General features: G+C 45.4%; 1 protein-coding gene across 4 annotated transcripts in view; it reads left to right on the plus strand.

Moving 5' to 3' along the window:
* The first annotated feature begins 295 nt into the window (after positions 1-295).
* fat1a (FAT atypical cadherin 1a) overlaps positions 296-18,733 on the plus strand; it is a 77,030-nt gene continuing 58,592 nt past the window's right edge. For 3 of the 4 annotated variants that reach the window (XM_047152139.2, XM_053677320.1, XM_017461445.3), the window contains exons 1-2: positions 1,481-1,629; positions 4,049-7,338. In XM_047152139.2, coding sequence (XP_047008095.2) covers positions 4,077-7,338 — 3,262 coding nt within the window. In that variant the 5' untranslated portion in view covers positions 1,481-1,629; positions 4,049-4,076. Of the gene's footprint in view, positions 570-1,480; positions 1,630-4,048; positions 7,339-18,733 lie in introns of those variants that run through there. The other variant, XM_053677319.1, reaches the window with a different exon arrangement.

Below are 18,733 nucleotides of genomic sequence, written 5' to 3' on the forward strand. Positions count from 1 at the left end.
ATCTGTCTATCTATCAGCATGTCTATCTGTCTGTCTGTCTTTCAGTTTGTCTGTGTGCCTGTCTATTTCTGACTGTCAAGCTACCTCTCTCTCACTCTCTCTCTCTTTCTTTCTCTTTCTCTCTCTCTCTCTCTCACTCTCTCTCTCTCTCTCTATCTGTGTCTGTCTTCCTCTTTGTTTCTCATTGTCCATCTGTCTGTCTCAGTATCTATCTATCTATCTATCTATCTATTGATGTGGGAGCTTCCCGTGACGTCACTCCTGCCCTGGTCTCAAGACTCCGCGCGCCTCCTCCGCGTGTACCGGAATCTGGAGTTGGGAGCTCGCGCGTGCGGGCGGCCGGACGTCGCTTCTGTCTGTGTCGGTGCCTGTTTTTTGGGAGCAGCGTGGTGCGCGCGCGCGCGCTGAGCGGAACGACGAGAGGAGAGGAAGAGCGCGAGGGAGAGAGCGGAGTTGGTGGAGATGTAGTCGGACCCGCACGCGGACGATTCTCGGAGAGATGCTCGCGCGCTCGGAATTCAACTGAACGGCGAGAAACTTTGAAGCGGCGGCGGCCGCCTGCGCGCGCAGTGAGTGCGCCTTAATAACTTAATAACTTAATAACAACGCTGATGATTATGACGATGGTGTGAGTAATAATAATAATAATAATAGGCCTAATAATAAGAAAACAACTATTATTATTATTATTATTATTATTATTATTATTATTATTATTATTATTATTATTATTATTATTTTGCGTGTGCATTGTTCTGTAAACTGAGTTGCGTGTACATTACCGGAGCTCGGCGGTGAACGAGCGCCATCGCCCGCGAGTGTGAGCACGAGCTTCGGTAACCACCGGCACGCGCTCGCGCTGAGAAAACCTCGAGGTTATGGTTGCCAGATCTGAAATTCTTTCCCTACAAACCCCCCCCCCCACCCCCCCCCCCCCCCCCCGCCCCAAAAATTCCCCATCCCGATACAAACGAATCAATAAAATTAATATGAAGGATTTTTTTTTTTAAATCTCTAGAGTTCCAAATGCAATAATAACTCCAACAAGGTGAGATTTCACCCACATGGCAACCCTGTTTGACGGTTCTCTCACTGTAACCTGTATTTAAACTTCATAATCCCCCCATGGTTTTCTTTTCTTTACTCTGGTGACATTTTTATTTTATATATATATATATATATTTTTAAAAGCGCGTTCATTTCAGTCCAGGACCAACACAAAGAAATCCTTAAATGCACTTTATAGAGTTTTAAATACATTTCCAACCTTACTTATTATTTTTTTAGTGGTAACTATTTTTTTTTCTTGTTTAATCTTCGTGCCGGAGGGAAGTAGAGCCGGGCTTTGGAGTCTGCGGTGGCGCGGAGGGATACAAAGAAAAAAGCGCATACTAGTGTGCTGGATAGTATGTCAGCCGTTAGGTGGCGTACTATTTTTTTGTGTAGAGAAGAGCGGAGTAGTATGTGTGTGTGAGAGAGAGAGAGAGAGAGAGGGAGAGTGAGAGAGCGCATTAGTGCGAACAGAGTGAGAGGAGAAGAAGGGCTTCTCGCTGCCATGTACATGTACAAACTGGGAACTTATAAACTCCATGAAAAACCACCAAACCACAGACGTTAGAGTCGGATCAGGTAAGAAAGACTGAGAATGAAAACTGAGAGCTTTTCCAGATGTTCAGAGCTTCAGTGCGTAAAAGTTTTTGCCCCGTCGGATTTGAACCTAGTGCTTAGTTGGCACTGGGTGAAACTTGAGCATGAAGATTGAAAAAAAAATGAGAGAGAGAGAGAGAGAGAGGGGCAGGAATGTTTATAAATATGTGATGTTTTGCGTTGCTGGTTGAATGTATAAATGTTTAGGTAAGTTCCTGCGGGCTTTGTTTGAACACGCATCCATGCATCTGGCTGCGGGACTTGAATGGGGAACGCGCATGGAAGAGAGAGAGAGAAAGAAAGAGAGAGAGGGGGATGGGATGCTGGGCTTTACAATTTAACAACTCGCTTTTGATGGACGGGGTTTTATTGTTGCACAAATCAAAGACCGAAAAAAGTGCTTCAAAGAGTTAGTGCATATTTGTTGCAAGTCGGAATAAGTTTGAATAAAGGTGCAAAAAGTGTAAAGTCTCGACATGGTAACTTAGATTTTTTTTGTTGTTGTTGTTGGGGGGTTGTGTTGGAGTCCTCTCTTTATTCTTTCATTCAGTCTAAATCAGTATCAGAGTTATACTCAGAGTGAGGTCCCCCAGGGGTCTGGTGTGTGATCCATTGATTTTTATTTGTAAGACTATAAATGAAGTCAGTGTGTTCTGTGAGTGCGATAGTTCAGGAATAAAAAGCTCCCTGGCTGTAATGAATCTCCACGACATGTTTGTACACGTTTAAATAACGAGACTAATATTGTGGGGGGGAAAAGTGGATTACGTTTAAACATCTGTGCCTAGAGGGTGTGTGTAATTTATTTTATAAAGCTAAAGCCATTCCTGACGGCGACAATTTTCAGAAGCCCTGGTCTAATCCCCTGGCACATCTGAATTCATTACTGCCTTATGAAATAATGCGTAATATCCACCGCCGTCTGCTCCTTCTTTCGCAAACGTCGGCGTTTCGATGCGCCGTGCTTCGTCTCTGAAGTCATAATCCCATCCGTGGAGGCGAGTTGACTTGCTTTGTAGAACTTCCGTATCTGTAGGGAATGTTCCATGCGTTCCAGGCTAAACAGCGCCGAAAAGATTAGGACTCTCATAACAACCGGTGGAATGTGTGTATTTGTGTGTGTGTGTGTGTGTGTGTGTGTGTGTATATCCAGGACAAACCGCTTCCATCCTCCCTGGGAGCGCCGCCGTTAGAGCGTTAGTCATTCGCGACCGGGTTCCCGTCGCGGCGCCTGTTGAGACTAGCGAGACTGGAAATAAGAGATAGGGAGGAACGGACGTTCAGCCTGATGTGGATCGTGTCTGCTGTACTAGGCTCGATTTAGCAATTTAGATTCGTTTCATTTCAGAGAACGTGAAGCACGCGGGTATCTGATCGCGCAGTGATTCCTTGAAGCTGATTTTAATCGATGCTGAGATGAGATCGATGGTCTTGGGACGAATAACGTGACATGCTCGTGTTACTGGAAACAAAGACGGATGACAACAAAGTCCTGGCGGTGGCAGAACCCTAACCCTAACCTTAGGAGGACCTCATAGGCGGACGCCAAAATCCGAGAACACACAAAAGACATACAAAGTATCTTTATTAAATCAGACGTACTTGTACGTGTTGGATATTTGCGTTTACGCGAGCCTCTTTGCCGCACAAGATGATTTCCCGATCACGCCGATCGATGACGTAAGCAGAACGTAAGAAAGTCGTTTTCTTTCATTGCTGTAGTTAGAGGATCTGACGTGGACCGCGTGCTATCACGCAGCCCGTTGTAAAAGTTTATTCGGATCATCCTGAGCAGTGTGACGTGCAGGAATCTTAAAAGGCAGCTGAAATCGCTGTGGAAAACTGGGTTAATACGTTAAAAACTCACTGTCGGTTGAATTTATTTATTCACTTTCCTAACTGGAACTGCGTTTGATTTTCCGTCGAGTATATAGCATGCGGTCTGGGCCGCATACCCATGAGGTCGATTAACTTTATTGCTCCAATAACTAGCCAAAATATTATCGTACACATTGCCGTAAAGAACTTAATATTTGAATGGCTGGATTTATTGATATTGGTCTTTTTTCCTTTTGAAAAGCAAAAAAATGAATACTGAAAGGGTTTGTGGGATTTTACAGTTGAAGGCATCCCTGGCTGCAAAAATCTTGCGAAGCCGTGATATAGATTTTCTTGCCTGTTTCAATCAATGGTTCTCAATCTGGCATCTCGGGACCCTGAGGATCTGTAAAGCATAGCCAGGTGGTTTGTGGTGGAAAGTATGATTGAAGATGTTATTCTACATATCATTTTAATTCATTAGTGATTGTTACAGTTCTAAGAGTGTGTAAAACAGCCTTTTACACCTTCTTTTATATACTTTTTTTTTTTTTTTAAACATTTTCTCTTCTCTTTTCTGCAGGTGGTTTGGTGAAGAGTGCTCTGCAAACATGCAGAACAAGGTGACTTCACTGCTGGCTCTGCTGCTGCTGCTCCTTTGCGGCAGCGCCCAAAACCAAGGGCTGGATGCAAAGTCTGTTCCACACTTCACCCATCCTATGTACAATGCCACCATATTCGAAAACTCTGCTGCTAAAACGTATTTGGAAGGCCCTGTCAAAATGGGCATCTACAACACAGACCCTTCGTGGGAAATACGGTACAAAATCGTGTCAGGTGACAACGAGAACCTTTTCAAAGCTGAGGAGTACCAATTGGGAGACTTTACCTATTTGCGAATACGGACCAAAGGAGGCAGCAGTGCCATTCTTAACCGCGAGGTCCAAGAGCACTATTTGCTCACGATCAAAGCTGTGGAAAGGAACTCGAACGCAGAGGCACGAGCCCGAGTCGTGGTTCAGGTACTGGATACCAATGACCTCCGGCCTCTGTTCTCTCCCACCTCTTACACCGTGTCCTTGCCGGAGAACACAGCGATCCGCACTAGCATCGCCAAAGTCACGGCGACGGACGCGGACATCGGTACGAACGGAGAGTACTACTACAGCTTCAGAGAGTGGACGGACATGTTCGCTGTTCATCCCACAAGTGGGGTGGTCACTCTAACTGGAAAGCTAGATTATGCGGAGACAAAGCAGTACGAATTGGAGATATTAGCGGTAGATCGTGGGATGAAGTTGTACGGGAGCAGCGGGTTTAGCAGCATGGCTAAACTCACGGTACGTGTCGAGCAGGCTAACGAGAATGCTCCGGTCATCACCGCTGTTACCCTAGCACCTTCCGACACGGACAAGGACCCGACTTACGCCGTAGTGACCGTCGAAGACGATGACCAAGGAGCCAATGGCGAAATAGCATCTCTTAGCGTGGTAGCAGGAGACCCTTTACAGCAGTTCCGAGCGATGAGAACCAGTCCTGGCAGTAAGGAATACAAAATTAAAGCGGTGAAGGAAATCGACTGGGATAGTCAGCCGTATGGCTACAACCTCACTTTGCAAGCTAAGGATAAAGGAAGCCCACCCCAGTTTTCCTCGGCGAAAGTCATCCACATCACTTCCCCACAGTTTAAAGTAGGGCCCCCTAAATTTGAGCAATCTGTTTACAGGGCCAATATAAGTGAATTTGCTCCACTGCACACTCCTGTTGTAATGGTAGCAGCTGTGCCAAAATATCCCCAGTTGAAGTATGCTTTCAAACATAAATTGGACAAAATTCCCTTTGCAATCAATTCAGACACTGGCTTAATTACAACAGCTGGACCCATCCATGCTGACTCTTTGCCACACTACGAATTAGAGGTAATTATTAGTGACAGAAAAGCAGCCACCAAAGTTATTATCGACGTGATTGACGTGAACAATAACGCCCCGGAGTTTCAGCAGTCATCTTACAAGGCCAGTGTTGATGAAAACATGCCCGTAGGCACCAGTGTTCTAACAGTGAAAGCCACAGATTTAGACAGTGGAGAGAATGGCTATGTCACATACAGTATTGCTAATATAAATCCCCAGCCTTTTGTTATTGACTACTTCACTGGTGTTATCAGTACCTCAGAACAACTCGATTATGAGCTGATGCCAAGGATTTATCATTTACGGGTGCGCGCATCAGATTGGGGTGAACCCTTCCGACATGAGGTGGAGACGCAAGTCACGATCAGCCTGAACAATTTGAATGACAACAAGCCTCTGTTTGAGAATGTGGATTGCCACGTAACCGTGCCCAGAGACCACGGCACCGGAGAACAAATCACGACCGTATCCGCCATCGATGCCGATGAGCTTCAGCTGGTCAGGTACATGATCAGAGCTGGGAACGACCTGGATCGTTTCGAGTTGAACACCAACTCGGGGGTGTTGTCGCTAAAGCAGTCCCTGAGCGAGGGTGAGGCAGCGCAGACGTCCTTGTACAGCTTGCAGATTGTAGCCAGTGACGGAGAACACGAAACCCCGGCGATGTTCTTGAACATAACCGTCGTCACGCCGCGCAAACCGGTTCAAGTCAAGTGTGTCGACACCGGTGTAGCCACCATGTTGGCGGAAAAGTTGTTGCAAGGCAGTAAAATCCACAGCCAAGTCGAACCAGATGATAATTTTTTAGACCTTCATGCGGTCAATCGCTTTACACCTCAGTTTGCAGAATCGTTCCCGAGCGTCGTCGAGGTCAAGGAGGATCTGCCTGTCGGGGCTCGGATCGTCCACTTGAGCGCTTCCGACTCTGACAGCGGTTTCAACGGGAAGCTGGTTTACGTCATATCTGGAGGTGACACAGAAAGTCGGTTTGTAGTCGACACGACTGATGGTTGGCTTAAAGTGTACGCGCCGCTTGACAGAGAGACATCCGATCATTACACGCTAAACGTTACTGTCTACGACCTGGGAATACCTCAGAAGTCTTCGTCTCGCCTGCTTGACGTCAAGGTTACAGATGCTAACGATAACAGCCCACGGTTTCTACAAGACTCGTATTCGGTGGAAATAACTGAGAACACGGCTGTAGGGACTGAAATCGTTCAGGTCGAAGCCAAAGACAGAGACCTGGGAGGTAACGGTGTTGTCAGGTATTCTATACTGGCAGACACGGATCAGTTTGCTATTGACGAGGAGACTGGACTGGTTAGGGTCAAAAAGCCGTTAGATCGCGAGGTTCAGCCTGAGTTTGTGCTCCGGATAGCAGCCCGTGACCAGGCAGCTGCTGAACCTCAACTGGTATCGACCGTGTCGCTTAAGATCACGCTTGAAGATGTGAATGACAATCCTCCAAAGTTTATACCTCCCAATTATCGGGTAAAAGTGCGCGAGGATCTGCCCATCGGTACCGTTATTATGTGGTTGGAAGCCCACGATCCCGACATTGGAACTTCAAGCCAGGTACGCTACAGCCTCGTCGATAGCGGTGATGGGAAGTTTGAAGTGGACAAACTCAGCGGCGCGATTCGAATCGTCCAGAATCTGGATTACGAGAAAAGACAAGTTTACAATCTTGTAGCGAGGGCCAAGGACAAAGGCAAACCCATTTCGTTATCCTCGACCTGTCACGTCGAGGTGGAGGTGGTGGACGTGAACGAGAATTTGCATCGACCGTGGTTCCCGTCGTTCGTGGATAAGGGATTTATCAAAGAGGACGTGCCGATCGGAACGTCGGTCATGAAGGTAGCGGCTCAGGACGAGGACAAAGGAAGAGACGGCGAGATTCGCTACTCTATTCGGGATGGATCTGGACTGGGGATCTTTGCCATCGATGAAGAAACCGGTGAGTTGTTTTGCTTCGTCCTTGTGGCTGCTCAGGTTTGGATAAGGACGTGAAATGTTTGTGAGCGGTTTGTTATTCATAAATATTTCATTAAGCAGATTGCTTTTACACGAATCTGACCAGCGATGTAGGCAAACGTTCGTACTGCAAAGCAAGAGCAGGGTTTCGTTTCAGAAATGCGGCGAATATGCACCGGATTGTGCTGGATGTTGGGACTGTGTGTTGAGATGCAATTTTTTGGTTTTCTAGCATAAGCGGGAAGAATCGATGGCAGGAACAGATGGAGCAGCTGTCTTTCAGACCTGTCGTAAACATTCCAAACTAGTTACTGAGCACTTCCCCCACATCGCTGCCAATCCACCTCCCACCAACATTCTCAACCTCATGCACTGTTCCTTCTTTTCTTATTTTCCTTCTGTATTCTAAACAGCTTTAATCTGGTTTGGGTGTCTGAGCCAATAGCTTATTTAAGAGCACTGGTCTACCCCATTAATATTCAATAAAGCAAGCCGTTGCTGTTTGAACTGGACCGAATTTTCTGTTGCAAAACTCAAAACCTGACCTCATTAACGCCGCACAAAGGACGTATTTATACCTCACTCAGCTGGTCAACTATGAGCACTCGTGCCAAAAAAAAAAAAAAAAAAAAGCTTAAAAATAAGCTGTCTGGAATTTTAACGGTTGCTCGGTACACCACATCTATGCAGTGCCTCACTCGTATTTTTTTAATATGCAAGAAAATTCTCATTTATACCTTTAATGTGCGCTTCTGCCTTCTTTTTTTTTTTTTAATCCTTTCTGAAAATGTGTTCTGCGGCATACATAATTAATCTACAAATGGGTCTGTGAAATGATCATAAATAAAACATTAGGGTTTTTTTTTTCTTTCTTTTTTACATGTACTGCGCAGTGTCCTTTTGAAAAGTTCTTCTGTAAAACTCTGTAAAATGTATTAAGCGTTCGTTTAGAGGAAGGTGGTGCAGGGCACTTCATTAAGGAGGGTAAATTAGACGTGGCTGTTAGGGATCCCTGTAGGGAAATCTCACTTTCGGCAGTGGTAAATTTAGCATGACAGGATGCGCTGGTGCTTCTTGCCCTACAGGATCTGCAAGTCATTATGTGCGCCCAGTAGCATGGAGTTTTAGAGTGGTTTTGCCTCATTCAGTCAGAGGTTACCGATCGTTTGTTTTGTTTCAGACGCCAAGACATTGGGACGGATAAAGAAAGTCGTCGAAAATGCCGGATCTAATGTAGTTCCCATTGTTGTAAAGCTCACAGATACCTACGATTGGCTAGTGTTGCTGGGATTGACAGGTGGGAGAGAATAATGCCCCTCCTACTCAGAGACCATGGCCAATTTTTACCGTTTTGACTCCCAGGATTCAAACTTGCGATCTCCTGACTATAAGGCAACTCTTTTTTTTTCTTTTTTTTTTTTTGTACTCCTAGTTTAAAGTCAAAAATTGTTTAGCTTGACTTGACCCACCCCCACCCCACCCCCTCATCCGTTAAATGCTAAGTGGTGCGAAATAATTGCTTGGATTTAGCAGGCCGCCCACTGACAGATCCCAGCTTGATATATTTAGCCGGGCCGTGACACCTGAGGAGCAGTCTCATTGGCACCGCCTTTTAACCCCGAAACGTTCCAGGTCACCACCTACCTGACCTGTTCTTCTTCCCCGCATGACCTGAGTAATCTATACGTGCCAGCAGGGATGGGATTGTCTTGTACTAAGGGCCCATTGTTAGGAATCACGACTAGGGCTGGTGGCAAAGTAAATCTGCAGCTCCTCATGGGATCGCAGATTAGACGTGGGGGAGAAAGAACAGAAAAGAAGCTACGACAAATGCGCATCGAGATGATATCAGTCTGAGCTGCTTGCGCTTTGGGATTTTGATTTGATCATGCGTGGAGATAATGAATTCATGAGGTAATTTATTCAGGAGATGTTGCATGCTTAGGTGAAGCGTGAAAGCCATTCACTTCCATGCTTACTTAACATTTATGGAAGGAGTCTCCAGTGTCAGCCCTTTGGAACAGTCGGATTACTGAGGCTGTAGATTTAGGAATGCTTGGTGATTACTGTGGGATACGAGGAACACTTCAGGACATGCTGTTTCGGGGGAAATAATCCACTTCGGGGTGGTAAGTGTAACGCGTCATACCACAATATCGTTGATTATTTTACTAAAACAGCATGACACACGAGTGTTTTATTCGTTACAGCTGGAGTCATGAGTCATTTGACATTCAGCACAATGCTGTTTGGTTAATGTACGCTCTAATTCTGATGGAATCAGACCATTAGTTGCTTAAAATGAAAGCAGTCATTAAAACAGAGCAGACTGGGCCACGTTTTTTTCTTTTCTTTTTTTTTTTCTCAGCAAAATGGCATGATTTCCTCTGGTCTTGGTTAGACGTACAGCACTTTTTGGGCTCTGTGGCTTTTCCGCCTCCTCGCTTTATTTGCATGCTTGCTTCAGCCGTCAAAGGGTTGGGGAATAAATGGGGGGGTGGGGGGGTGGGGGGGTGGTCAGTGCCGAAAAGGTATTTGCTTGGAAGGTACGCACCACACGGTTTCCTATTTTCCTCTCTAGCCTAGCGTCTCGTTAATGCTAGCTTCACATCTGTGACTCTTTTCTGCTTTCTTCCCTCAGGGGCGTGTGGCTTTTATTTATATTTAGTCTGGCCGTGTATGTATTTTAGAATTAAAAAAGAAAGAAAGAAAAACCTCGCCGTCTTCCAAACCACGTAGGAGCTCGGGAACGTTTTTTTTTTTTCTCTACTTCTTCTTCTTCTTCTTCCGAGGTTTCCTGCGTCAGGAAGAGCTTGATATTTTGTCCCAGTAGACCTGAGATAACTTTAGCCAGGCTACGAAACCCAAAATTGTTACTCCCGGATCGTGTCTGGCTCTTTTTATTTTTATTTTCGTCCTTCCAAATGCCGCTGGCTGGAGGCGTTTTTGCTGAGTTCCTGAGTGTGCTCGCGAGTCACCAGCAGTGATGTTTACCGGCGGCAGATTGCACAAACATGTCGAGCCTCAGTGAGACCTCTCCATGTGAACTGGGCTAATTTCAGCCCTGCTCAATGCATATGTGTATGTGTGTGTGTGTGTGTGTGTGTGTGTGTGAATGCGAATTGATTTTGTGTGCATGTCACTTCCTGAGTAAGTGAGTTAATAGAGGCCGCACACACTCGCACAGGATTGAGGTTTTGCCACAAACCCGATTGATGTTGCCAGAGAAGTGCAATTAATCTGGTGCTTTTTTTTGGTTTTTTTAAACCGCCGAATGTCCTTGTGGCAAAAGAACAAGCCAAGGCTCCAAGGCACATGTCGCAAATCACAGCAGATTCAGAGAGACTTGGTTTACAAAAGCCCAGTGGCGAAACCGCACTGCCGTGTCTGGAATCTGCAATATAAACTGTGCTGAAGCAAATCTGCAATTCAAACTCAGCTAGGGCGAAGCAAACCTGAGCGCCATGTGCCTCCTTGCTGTTCACACCGAAGGGCTGCGACGTCAGATCTGATCAGTCTCACCTGTATCGCCTATATATATCTCACGTCCCAGTTCGCTTCGAGTGCCATTCGCCGGCCACCTGTTCTTTATCATGCTAATCATGCCAACTAGCCAATTCTCCCCGTTTTTTCCCCGCTTCATTTGCATACCTTGCAACATCGTTCGGCTCAGAGGGATTCCGATGGAATTAGATTTTTCTGAGTAAATAATGAAGCAGCGCGTCTGTTGTTTAGAGAAAAAAGAAAAAAGGACGTTACACGTCCACCGCGGTGCTTGATATCCCTGCTGCAAAGAAAAAAAACCCCCAAACAATAGAAACCGTCACAGAAATTGTAACCGTTTCCACTATAAATACCATTACAAACCATCAGCTAACCATTAGAACCATTACAATGAGCATTATTGGTCCTTTATGGTATCCACTGGACTTAACATGGCACCAATAGAAGGCAACAAATTACCAGTACAGACACACAGGGACCATTACAGTTTCCATTATAGTTATGTGAAAGAGTTCGTTTTCGTTTCATCTTTGAATGATAGTATGTATGCGTTTAGATATTTAAGATATCCCGGGTCGGGTTCTTGAAATTTCTGTTCAATATGTGTATATACGTGCATTTGATTAATTATCTCATGAGAAATATCTTTTATGCCTCACTTTGACGATCCTAACAAAGGCCTTTAAAATCATGGGGACGGTGCCGTGCTCTGGACTTTGGATTTAACGTTCGCATGTTAATATTTAAAATTGCTGTTTGGGAATCCGGAGCTATTTGCTTTGACGTATTCATTATTAGTCAGACGTAGAGTGTGTTAGGATGTCTGTTAAAACGAGTGCTGAAAGAACAGATATACGCGGGATACGCAAATACGTGTATCCTGAATATACGTGTATCCTGGACGGTACGCAGGAAAACGGCTTATAACCGTTAATACGTTCCGAACTTTTATACAAATCGCCTCCAAATCTCCAAATTCGTTGTTTTTGTGTAAAATCCATATTCATGTTTAAAATCCCACCACCAGGGCTCTAATTGTAGTTCTGCTTGCTCGTATTGTGGTGTCGGAGGTATGAGGTTACCCGCTGTGTTCCATAATGAGAGAAAACATTCAACACCTGGCAACTCTTCGTTTAAAAGCGCAATTATGCAAAAAGGTCAATTTTCTCAATTCATTACTGCTGTATTAACGGCAAAAACAAAAGGCGACCCTCGGAACCGGAGGTCGTGCCGTTTCTCGGTCTATTAAATGTGTTTTTCTGTTTTGTGTGACCCCCCGCCTGGCCCTCTGCGCCTGACGGAAGCGTGCGGACCTGATAATGGGTCTGATTTGTGTTTGTCCGAGAGTCTTCGGGTCGTTGTTTTGCTCTCTTCCGTGCCATGTAATGAAGTAAGTAGAAGGGTTAGGGAGCAAATAAAAGCCTCCTCAAGGGGACTTTTTGAAAAGAGAACGAGCAAAACGGCACGTGGTCAGGCCGAGTCGTTAATCGAGTCTCTTCTGCTCTCTGTTTGTGGGTTTGAACACGGCCTGCCCTTTTGCAGAGCGAGTAATGTATGCACTGCCCTTTCTCTGGCTCTGTGAAGGGGCCACCGATAGCTGGGCATGTTGCGACAAAGCACTATCGTGTGGAGTTTCTTTTTTTTGTTTTTTTGTCATTCGTGTGGGGAAGAAAAATATAAACGGTGATCCTCTCCGTCGTGTCGTTGCGGTGGAGATTGAAAAGTTGCCGGTGATGCCAGATAACAGAAATATGCGCCTGCTGCTTTTCCTTTTCATGTTCGTACGGCTTGGGAAAGAAGAAGGGAAGAGGGATCATGTGAAAGAAGATGGGGAAGAGAGAGAGAATGAGTAGAGAGTAGAAGAAAGGGTGAAGAGAGGTAAAGGAGTGAGAGCGGTGAAGGACGTGTCTAAGCAACATATCTAGATTTACCTCTCTTTCTTTCTTGTCTCGTTTTTCTCTCGCGCGCTGCTCCTCGAGCGTCCCCCGTCGTCCCCCCGCACCCTGGAGGGTCACATGACCTCGACTCCACATAGTCTGTGCTTTGGCCACGTTGCCGAGGCGACGGTCCTCAGGAATGCGAAGGGAGCCGGAGATGATTGCAGGGTGCCAACGTTGGGAGTGCTTATTTTAGTCCCCGCGTAGGTGCTTCGCTCAGGTTATGCTAACGAGCCTTAACGAGGGCTAATTGATTTACTTTGTGAGCCCAAAAAAAAAAAAAAAAAAGGAGAAAGAAACGAAAAAACAAAAAAGTGCAAACTTTTTCCAGAAAAGTTAAGGGTTTAGTCGTGCCCGAAAACAATCCCGATGAGTTCAGATGCCGTTTTATTATCCAAGCATATTTTTTTTAACTAATAGGACCCACACTAGCTCTTAAACTGATACCCACAATCCCTCTGTACTCTTTAGGCCACGGATCAGTGCTTGGCAATGAAAATTCCCATTATGGCAGATGGCATCCTGCCGCCTGGGCTTATTCGCCCCTTTGATGTCACGCTCTCCAGATCGTAACGAGAATCGAACGTGAAGGGAGTGATGGCAGAAATAAACATGGCAAGCGCTCCAAACAGAAGAAAAACTGTGATTCATCTCTTCACAAAGTGTATGTGACTGCACGTCAGCGTTAACAAGCACGCCAGCGTCGCGTGATCGGGGGACCGATCGGATCAAATCGGGGCTATCGCCTTAACGCCAAATCAATCAGAAATGAAGAAAAATGCTTGGGGAACTTTTCATTACTGTCTGATTCTGGTGCACCTTGATGGTTAGCGTTGAAGCCCGTCTTGCGTGTAAGTCTTGGCATGTTCAGAATGTTCTTCCCAATTTAGCCGGGACTTAATTTGGCTTGTCACGGCCAGTCACAACACTGCCGGGTGAGATTCGGTGCAGCTGGCTTGCAAACGGCGGCTAAGTGCACAGTCTCTCCGTTTGTAGTAATGCCGTATAAAGACGTAATTAGGAGCAGAGTCAACAGTTCCACATCTGGCTTTTGAACCGAGCGGCTTTCCTATTCCCCTTGTTTTATTGGCAAGCCACCTTTCCACCCCTGCCACGATTTAAAAACGCCTTTGATCCCTTCCTCACAGAAATACTCCAAGGAGTGCCGGCTTATAAATAGAAAAGAGAGAGAGAGGAGAAGAAGAAGAAAAAAAGCAGTGGGGCTTTCAAAATGTCAACTCGGCGCCCCTTTGAAAAACGTTCTCTCGCTCTACCATCTTATCACCCTTACCACGAGAACGGAGGACGAAGCACTTTAGTACGAACTGTCACACTGATACTGGCGGTAATACCTAGCAGCGAGGGCTGAGCGTCACCGGGCAGCTATTTCATGCTTCATAAAAATGTTGTGCTAGCAGAACACAAGCGGTCGTTATCAGAGGACAGGATCCAGAACTTGGATTGGATTCTAGTACTTAAATAGTGGTGTCGATACTGAAACGGTCTGGCCCTCGTTAGCGAGGCCGCTGCAGTAACATTAACTGAGCTTGGACAATGAGCTCTGTCTGGGCATGTCCCAATAGGACCTCTCGACTGGAAGTAACAGGCTAGAGTCGGCGGAAGAAACAGCAGGGGTGGGGGATAAAGAAGACCGTGTCCCACCAGGCATGTTCTAATTGCATCACTCCCCTTCATTCATTGAGGAACTTCCTCCTTCTACACCCACACTTGTTTCTTTCCCCTGCGCTTCAGGTCGACCTCCTTTCATCTTTTCTTCTTGTTTAGCTTTAATAAGACTCCCAAATCCCCAAGTCTTTGTCGGTATTTTCTTTCCAAGCTTCCTCTACGAGCGCTCGGTTTATAGCCTACGCTAATGCTTGTTGGTTTGCTAAAGCCGTTTTGTTGCTTAATGGAAGTTGAAGGTTATTTTTTTTTTTGCCTCCCTCCCCAACCGCCTATTTTGAGATGATGAGATTAACCAGATATGTAGAGCGAGACACGTTGCTCTGCTTTGTTAAGCCAGTGAAATTATTCCGTTCCTCCAAACCTCGCACCCCCCCCCCCCCCCGGTCAATTTCCCATGTGGCCAGCTGTTGCTGAAACTGCTAGCACTTAGCGGCCATGGCTGTGTACAGGAGGCACAGCCAAGCGTGAAGCGGAAATGGGGGTGGTCGACTCGACTCCAGAGGTTTGCTGCCTTATAATCGCTTGCGCAGGATGTTCAGGAAGATAAGATTGTGCGAAGTGCATATTTGTTAAAGTCATCAGCTTCTGGAGTTGATAAACATTTCCTCAATCCACACTCGAGAGCTGATAACCTTGGCAGTGCCACGTGGGAGGTTTGGGTTTTGTTTTTTCCCCCCCATGTCTGGTTGAAGAAACATCCCTGTGCTACACGAGCGTTCGTCCTAATAACGGTTTTCTGTCGATTCTTATTGTATTTGAATGCAAGACACATCTATTTTTCCCTCTGATAAGTCACGCTGCTGACAGTCGCCGTATTTTTCCAAGCGTTCCGAGGGATTTTATATGGGTATAAAGCAAAATCAGTGGCAGTGCAATCTCGGAGGCCTGTGCAGATACTCCAGAAAAAGTCTTTCCTGGCAGAGTCAAACACTGCTAAATGTTTTACACCATTAATCATGAAACGAGAAGGCATACCTTTTTATAGATGGCGCAAAACTCTGGGAATGGGAGCAGGGATATGATTTAAGTTTAAGTGATAGAGGGAGACTGCGGCAAGATGAAGCTTGGCTTGGGTTACCCGTCATGATCTCCCTGCACAGGCAGAGGAATTTGAGCTATTCCTGTGGTGTAGGGAATGACTGAGGTGTACGGAGAGAAGGAGAAATGATGGGAAAGTCTGTTGCAACCCTCGTGACCCCGAGGCCTGAGAACCTTCCGGAATGCAGGAAAGATGAGCTGGGAATTAACCGAGCGAGTTCAAAGCCAAAGGGTCCGACTTCTAACATGCAAGCGCACGTAATCCGCATTAACTTCACATCTGTGGTACTTCTGAGCCATTGTCTGTCGAGTCTTTACTTTATCCCTCACTCGTATGAAAGTATAGTAACTGAAGGTACCATCGTCGGACTAGCTGACGTGGGGATGGATGACTTTGAGGAGCGGTTTTAACTGGAACTGGAGTTGTCTTGCAGGCTTAAAGTTATCGTTGCTTATTACACGTTGTACCCTGCCAAAAAAGGGATGATATTGCTTGGGATTTCACTCGAACTCCTTACTATATGAAAATGAGAGCAAGAGGATAAACAGGATTCTGCATACCGTAATCCCCTTTTGACAACCCTGCTAATCTTTTTTGGCTTCCTAATTTAGCAAGAGTGCCAGCTTTTTTTTGTTGTTGTTGTTGTGCATAGTCAATGTGATTCTCTGCAGCTGATGCTGGAGTAGACGTTTCTACAGATTTTCGGCCCTTGCATCATATGGTAGATCTGAGCAGAAATCAAGATTCGCGTCCCAATCCAGCTTCCGAAAGACCTCCCTTGTCCGCTTACTTTGCCTTCCTACATTCCTGTCCATCGTTTTCCTCAGCTGCTGAAGTTAGAACAGCCATTTGGAAGCTTTTGGTTGGTGTGTGAGTGAGTGTGTGTGTGCGTGTGTGTGTGTGTGTGTGTTTGCAGCCAGCTCGGCTTTTGTGAAAGTGCCACGAAGGCGCCAATCAGGGAACTAATTAAAGTGGACAGACTCCGCTTTATCTCGCACACACACATGAAAACTTACTGTCAAACTCTCTCTCTCTCGCACACACACACACACACACACACACACACGCACTCGCGAGGTCGGCCGGGGTCGAAACCGGTGCGAGCGGCTTCTTTCATTGTTCAGTCAGAAGCTCAGGCGGCTGTGAAAAGTCGTTCCCCAGGGCGATAAAATGGACAGACAAAAGAGTGACATAGAGAGCGAAGACAGAGGAAATAAAAGAGAGAGAGACCGGTCGGATTTCTCTGTCATCGTTTTCTGCACCCTGGGGGCGAATTTCATAACTTCCTCAACAGCTTTCTCTCTAAAGGAGTGTCTCACAATGAACCTGGAAATTTTGTGCCAAGGGGGCAAAAAAATGTGTAAACGAAAGACGTAACGCTACGACCGTATCGATCCTGATGAGTTTTTTCTTTTGTAATGCGGTTCTGAATTCTTATTTCTTATTCGCTGGTTTTACATCTGGAATTAGGGATTAAAATGTATATTCTAAATTCAGCAGGGGGTTCGAAAGAACGAAAGAAAAAAGGAAAGAAAGAAATAAAGCAGTGCTTTCTCTAGAAATAGGGATTATCAGCGACAATTAAGCCCGAAAGCAGAAGAGCGGCCAAAGCCTCATCAGAACAATGAGCAGATTTAAGGAGATTAGGAGCAAACATCCGCCTTGTTTTCCGAGTCCCATATCAGGAGCTACCTAGTTCATATCCTTGCACTTGTTTTATTTATAAAGATAACATAGCATGCCATAAACGCTGTTGATGTATTTTGGTTTTCCTTTTAATGGCTACATGCAGAAATGCAATGCTACTATGCTGAAGAACTACGTTGGCGGCTACACCAACATTGCTAACAAGAAAATGTTAACATAAAGGAAGAAAAAAAAATTATTTTACCACAAAAACCGCTAGCGTATATTCAGGGCAGGACGCCGTCATGCTAACAGTACAAAATTTAAAAGCAGAAATGCTAAACAGCTTCAACAAACCTTAGATGTTCACACCTCTGTGCCTGCCGTATTATTAGCGAGCGGGATTAGCTGGCTAGTTAGCTATAGGTTTACTAGCCAGTACAAAGCTTTCTGTTAGCACGACACTGTATGACGCTTTGGCAATGGCAAATCAGGACCATAGTTACCAGGTACTGTTTACTATACTGATTTTAACTGCTAGCAAGTGGTGTAAGCTAGTTAGCTAGCTAGCAAAGCACTTTTTAGACACAACAAAGCTTATTCACTTGATTCTTCGCCAAACGTGTCAGTACTATCCTAAGAATTAAATAGTATGTCATATTAGTGGCTTCCTAATTTCCGATTCAGAATGCTAACATGAAAAAAAAAAAACAACATTACCCTCACGTTAAGCTAGCACTTCCTCCACAGAATACTTATTTATGCTAGTATTCCTGTACGTTTTTCGAGTTTAAAGCATATCACACACAAGTGGGCTTAAAGGGCTTTCAAACAGATCTTTTTTCTTTTCTTTTCTTTTCTTTCTACTTAAAGGTTGGAAACTCCAAACACATACATCGTAACTCCCAGGGTAGTGCTAGCTAGCTAGTTACTAACTAGTTAGAAAGCAAGCTGGCGTGAACAGATTTCCTTGTTGAAACAAACAGCTGATATTTTTTATTCTTATTTAAACAACATGCTAGCTACTGCAAATTAGCATAAAAGGGCTGTATAGCAGGAGGCTAGTTAGCAATAAAAAAAATAAGCTTTTTATATGGCGGCAACCTAGAATTGTGTGTCTTAGACACACGTAGTTTTGCATTGCGTCCGCGTATGAAGTCATCTGTGTTGAGGGTGGCTAAAAGCAAGGCTCTTTTGAGTCAGAGGGACAAGTCTCTTGGGAGTGTGTCTCGGTATGTGTGTGTGTGTGTGTGTGCGCTATCTAGATGAGCGCTCATGCGGTTGGCAAAGACTGACTCGTTTCTCTCACTCTCTCTCACTCTCTCTCTCTCTCTCTGCCTTCTGCTAGTTTTTGTCCTCTCGCACTCGGTTTTTTTCTCTCTCGCACATTCCTCTCTGCCCGTTCGCTATCGCATGCTGGCTTTCTCATTTATTCCTTTGATACTTCTCACTCTCTTTCCCTCTCTTTCTCCCACACACACACACACACGCGCACACGCACACGCACACACTCCAGTGTCCTCTCTCTCTCTCGAGTCCCACGCTTGCTTCTTGAGCTCATTGCCATTCCCATCAGTGAAGCGTCA

The sequence above is a fragment of the Ictalurus punctatus genome, chromosome 29 (genome assembly GCF_001660625.3).
Source record: "Ictalurus punctatus breed USDA103 chromosome 29, Coco_2.0, whole genome shotgun sequence".
NCBI classification, from domain to species: domain Eukaryota; kingdom Metazoa; phylum Chordata; class Actinopteri; order Siluriformes; family Ictaluridae; genus Ictalurus; species Ictalurus punctatus.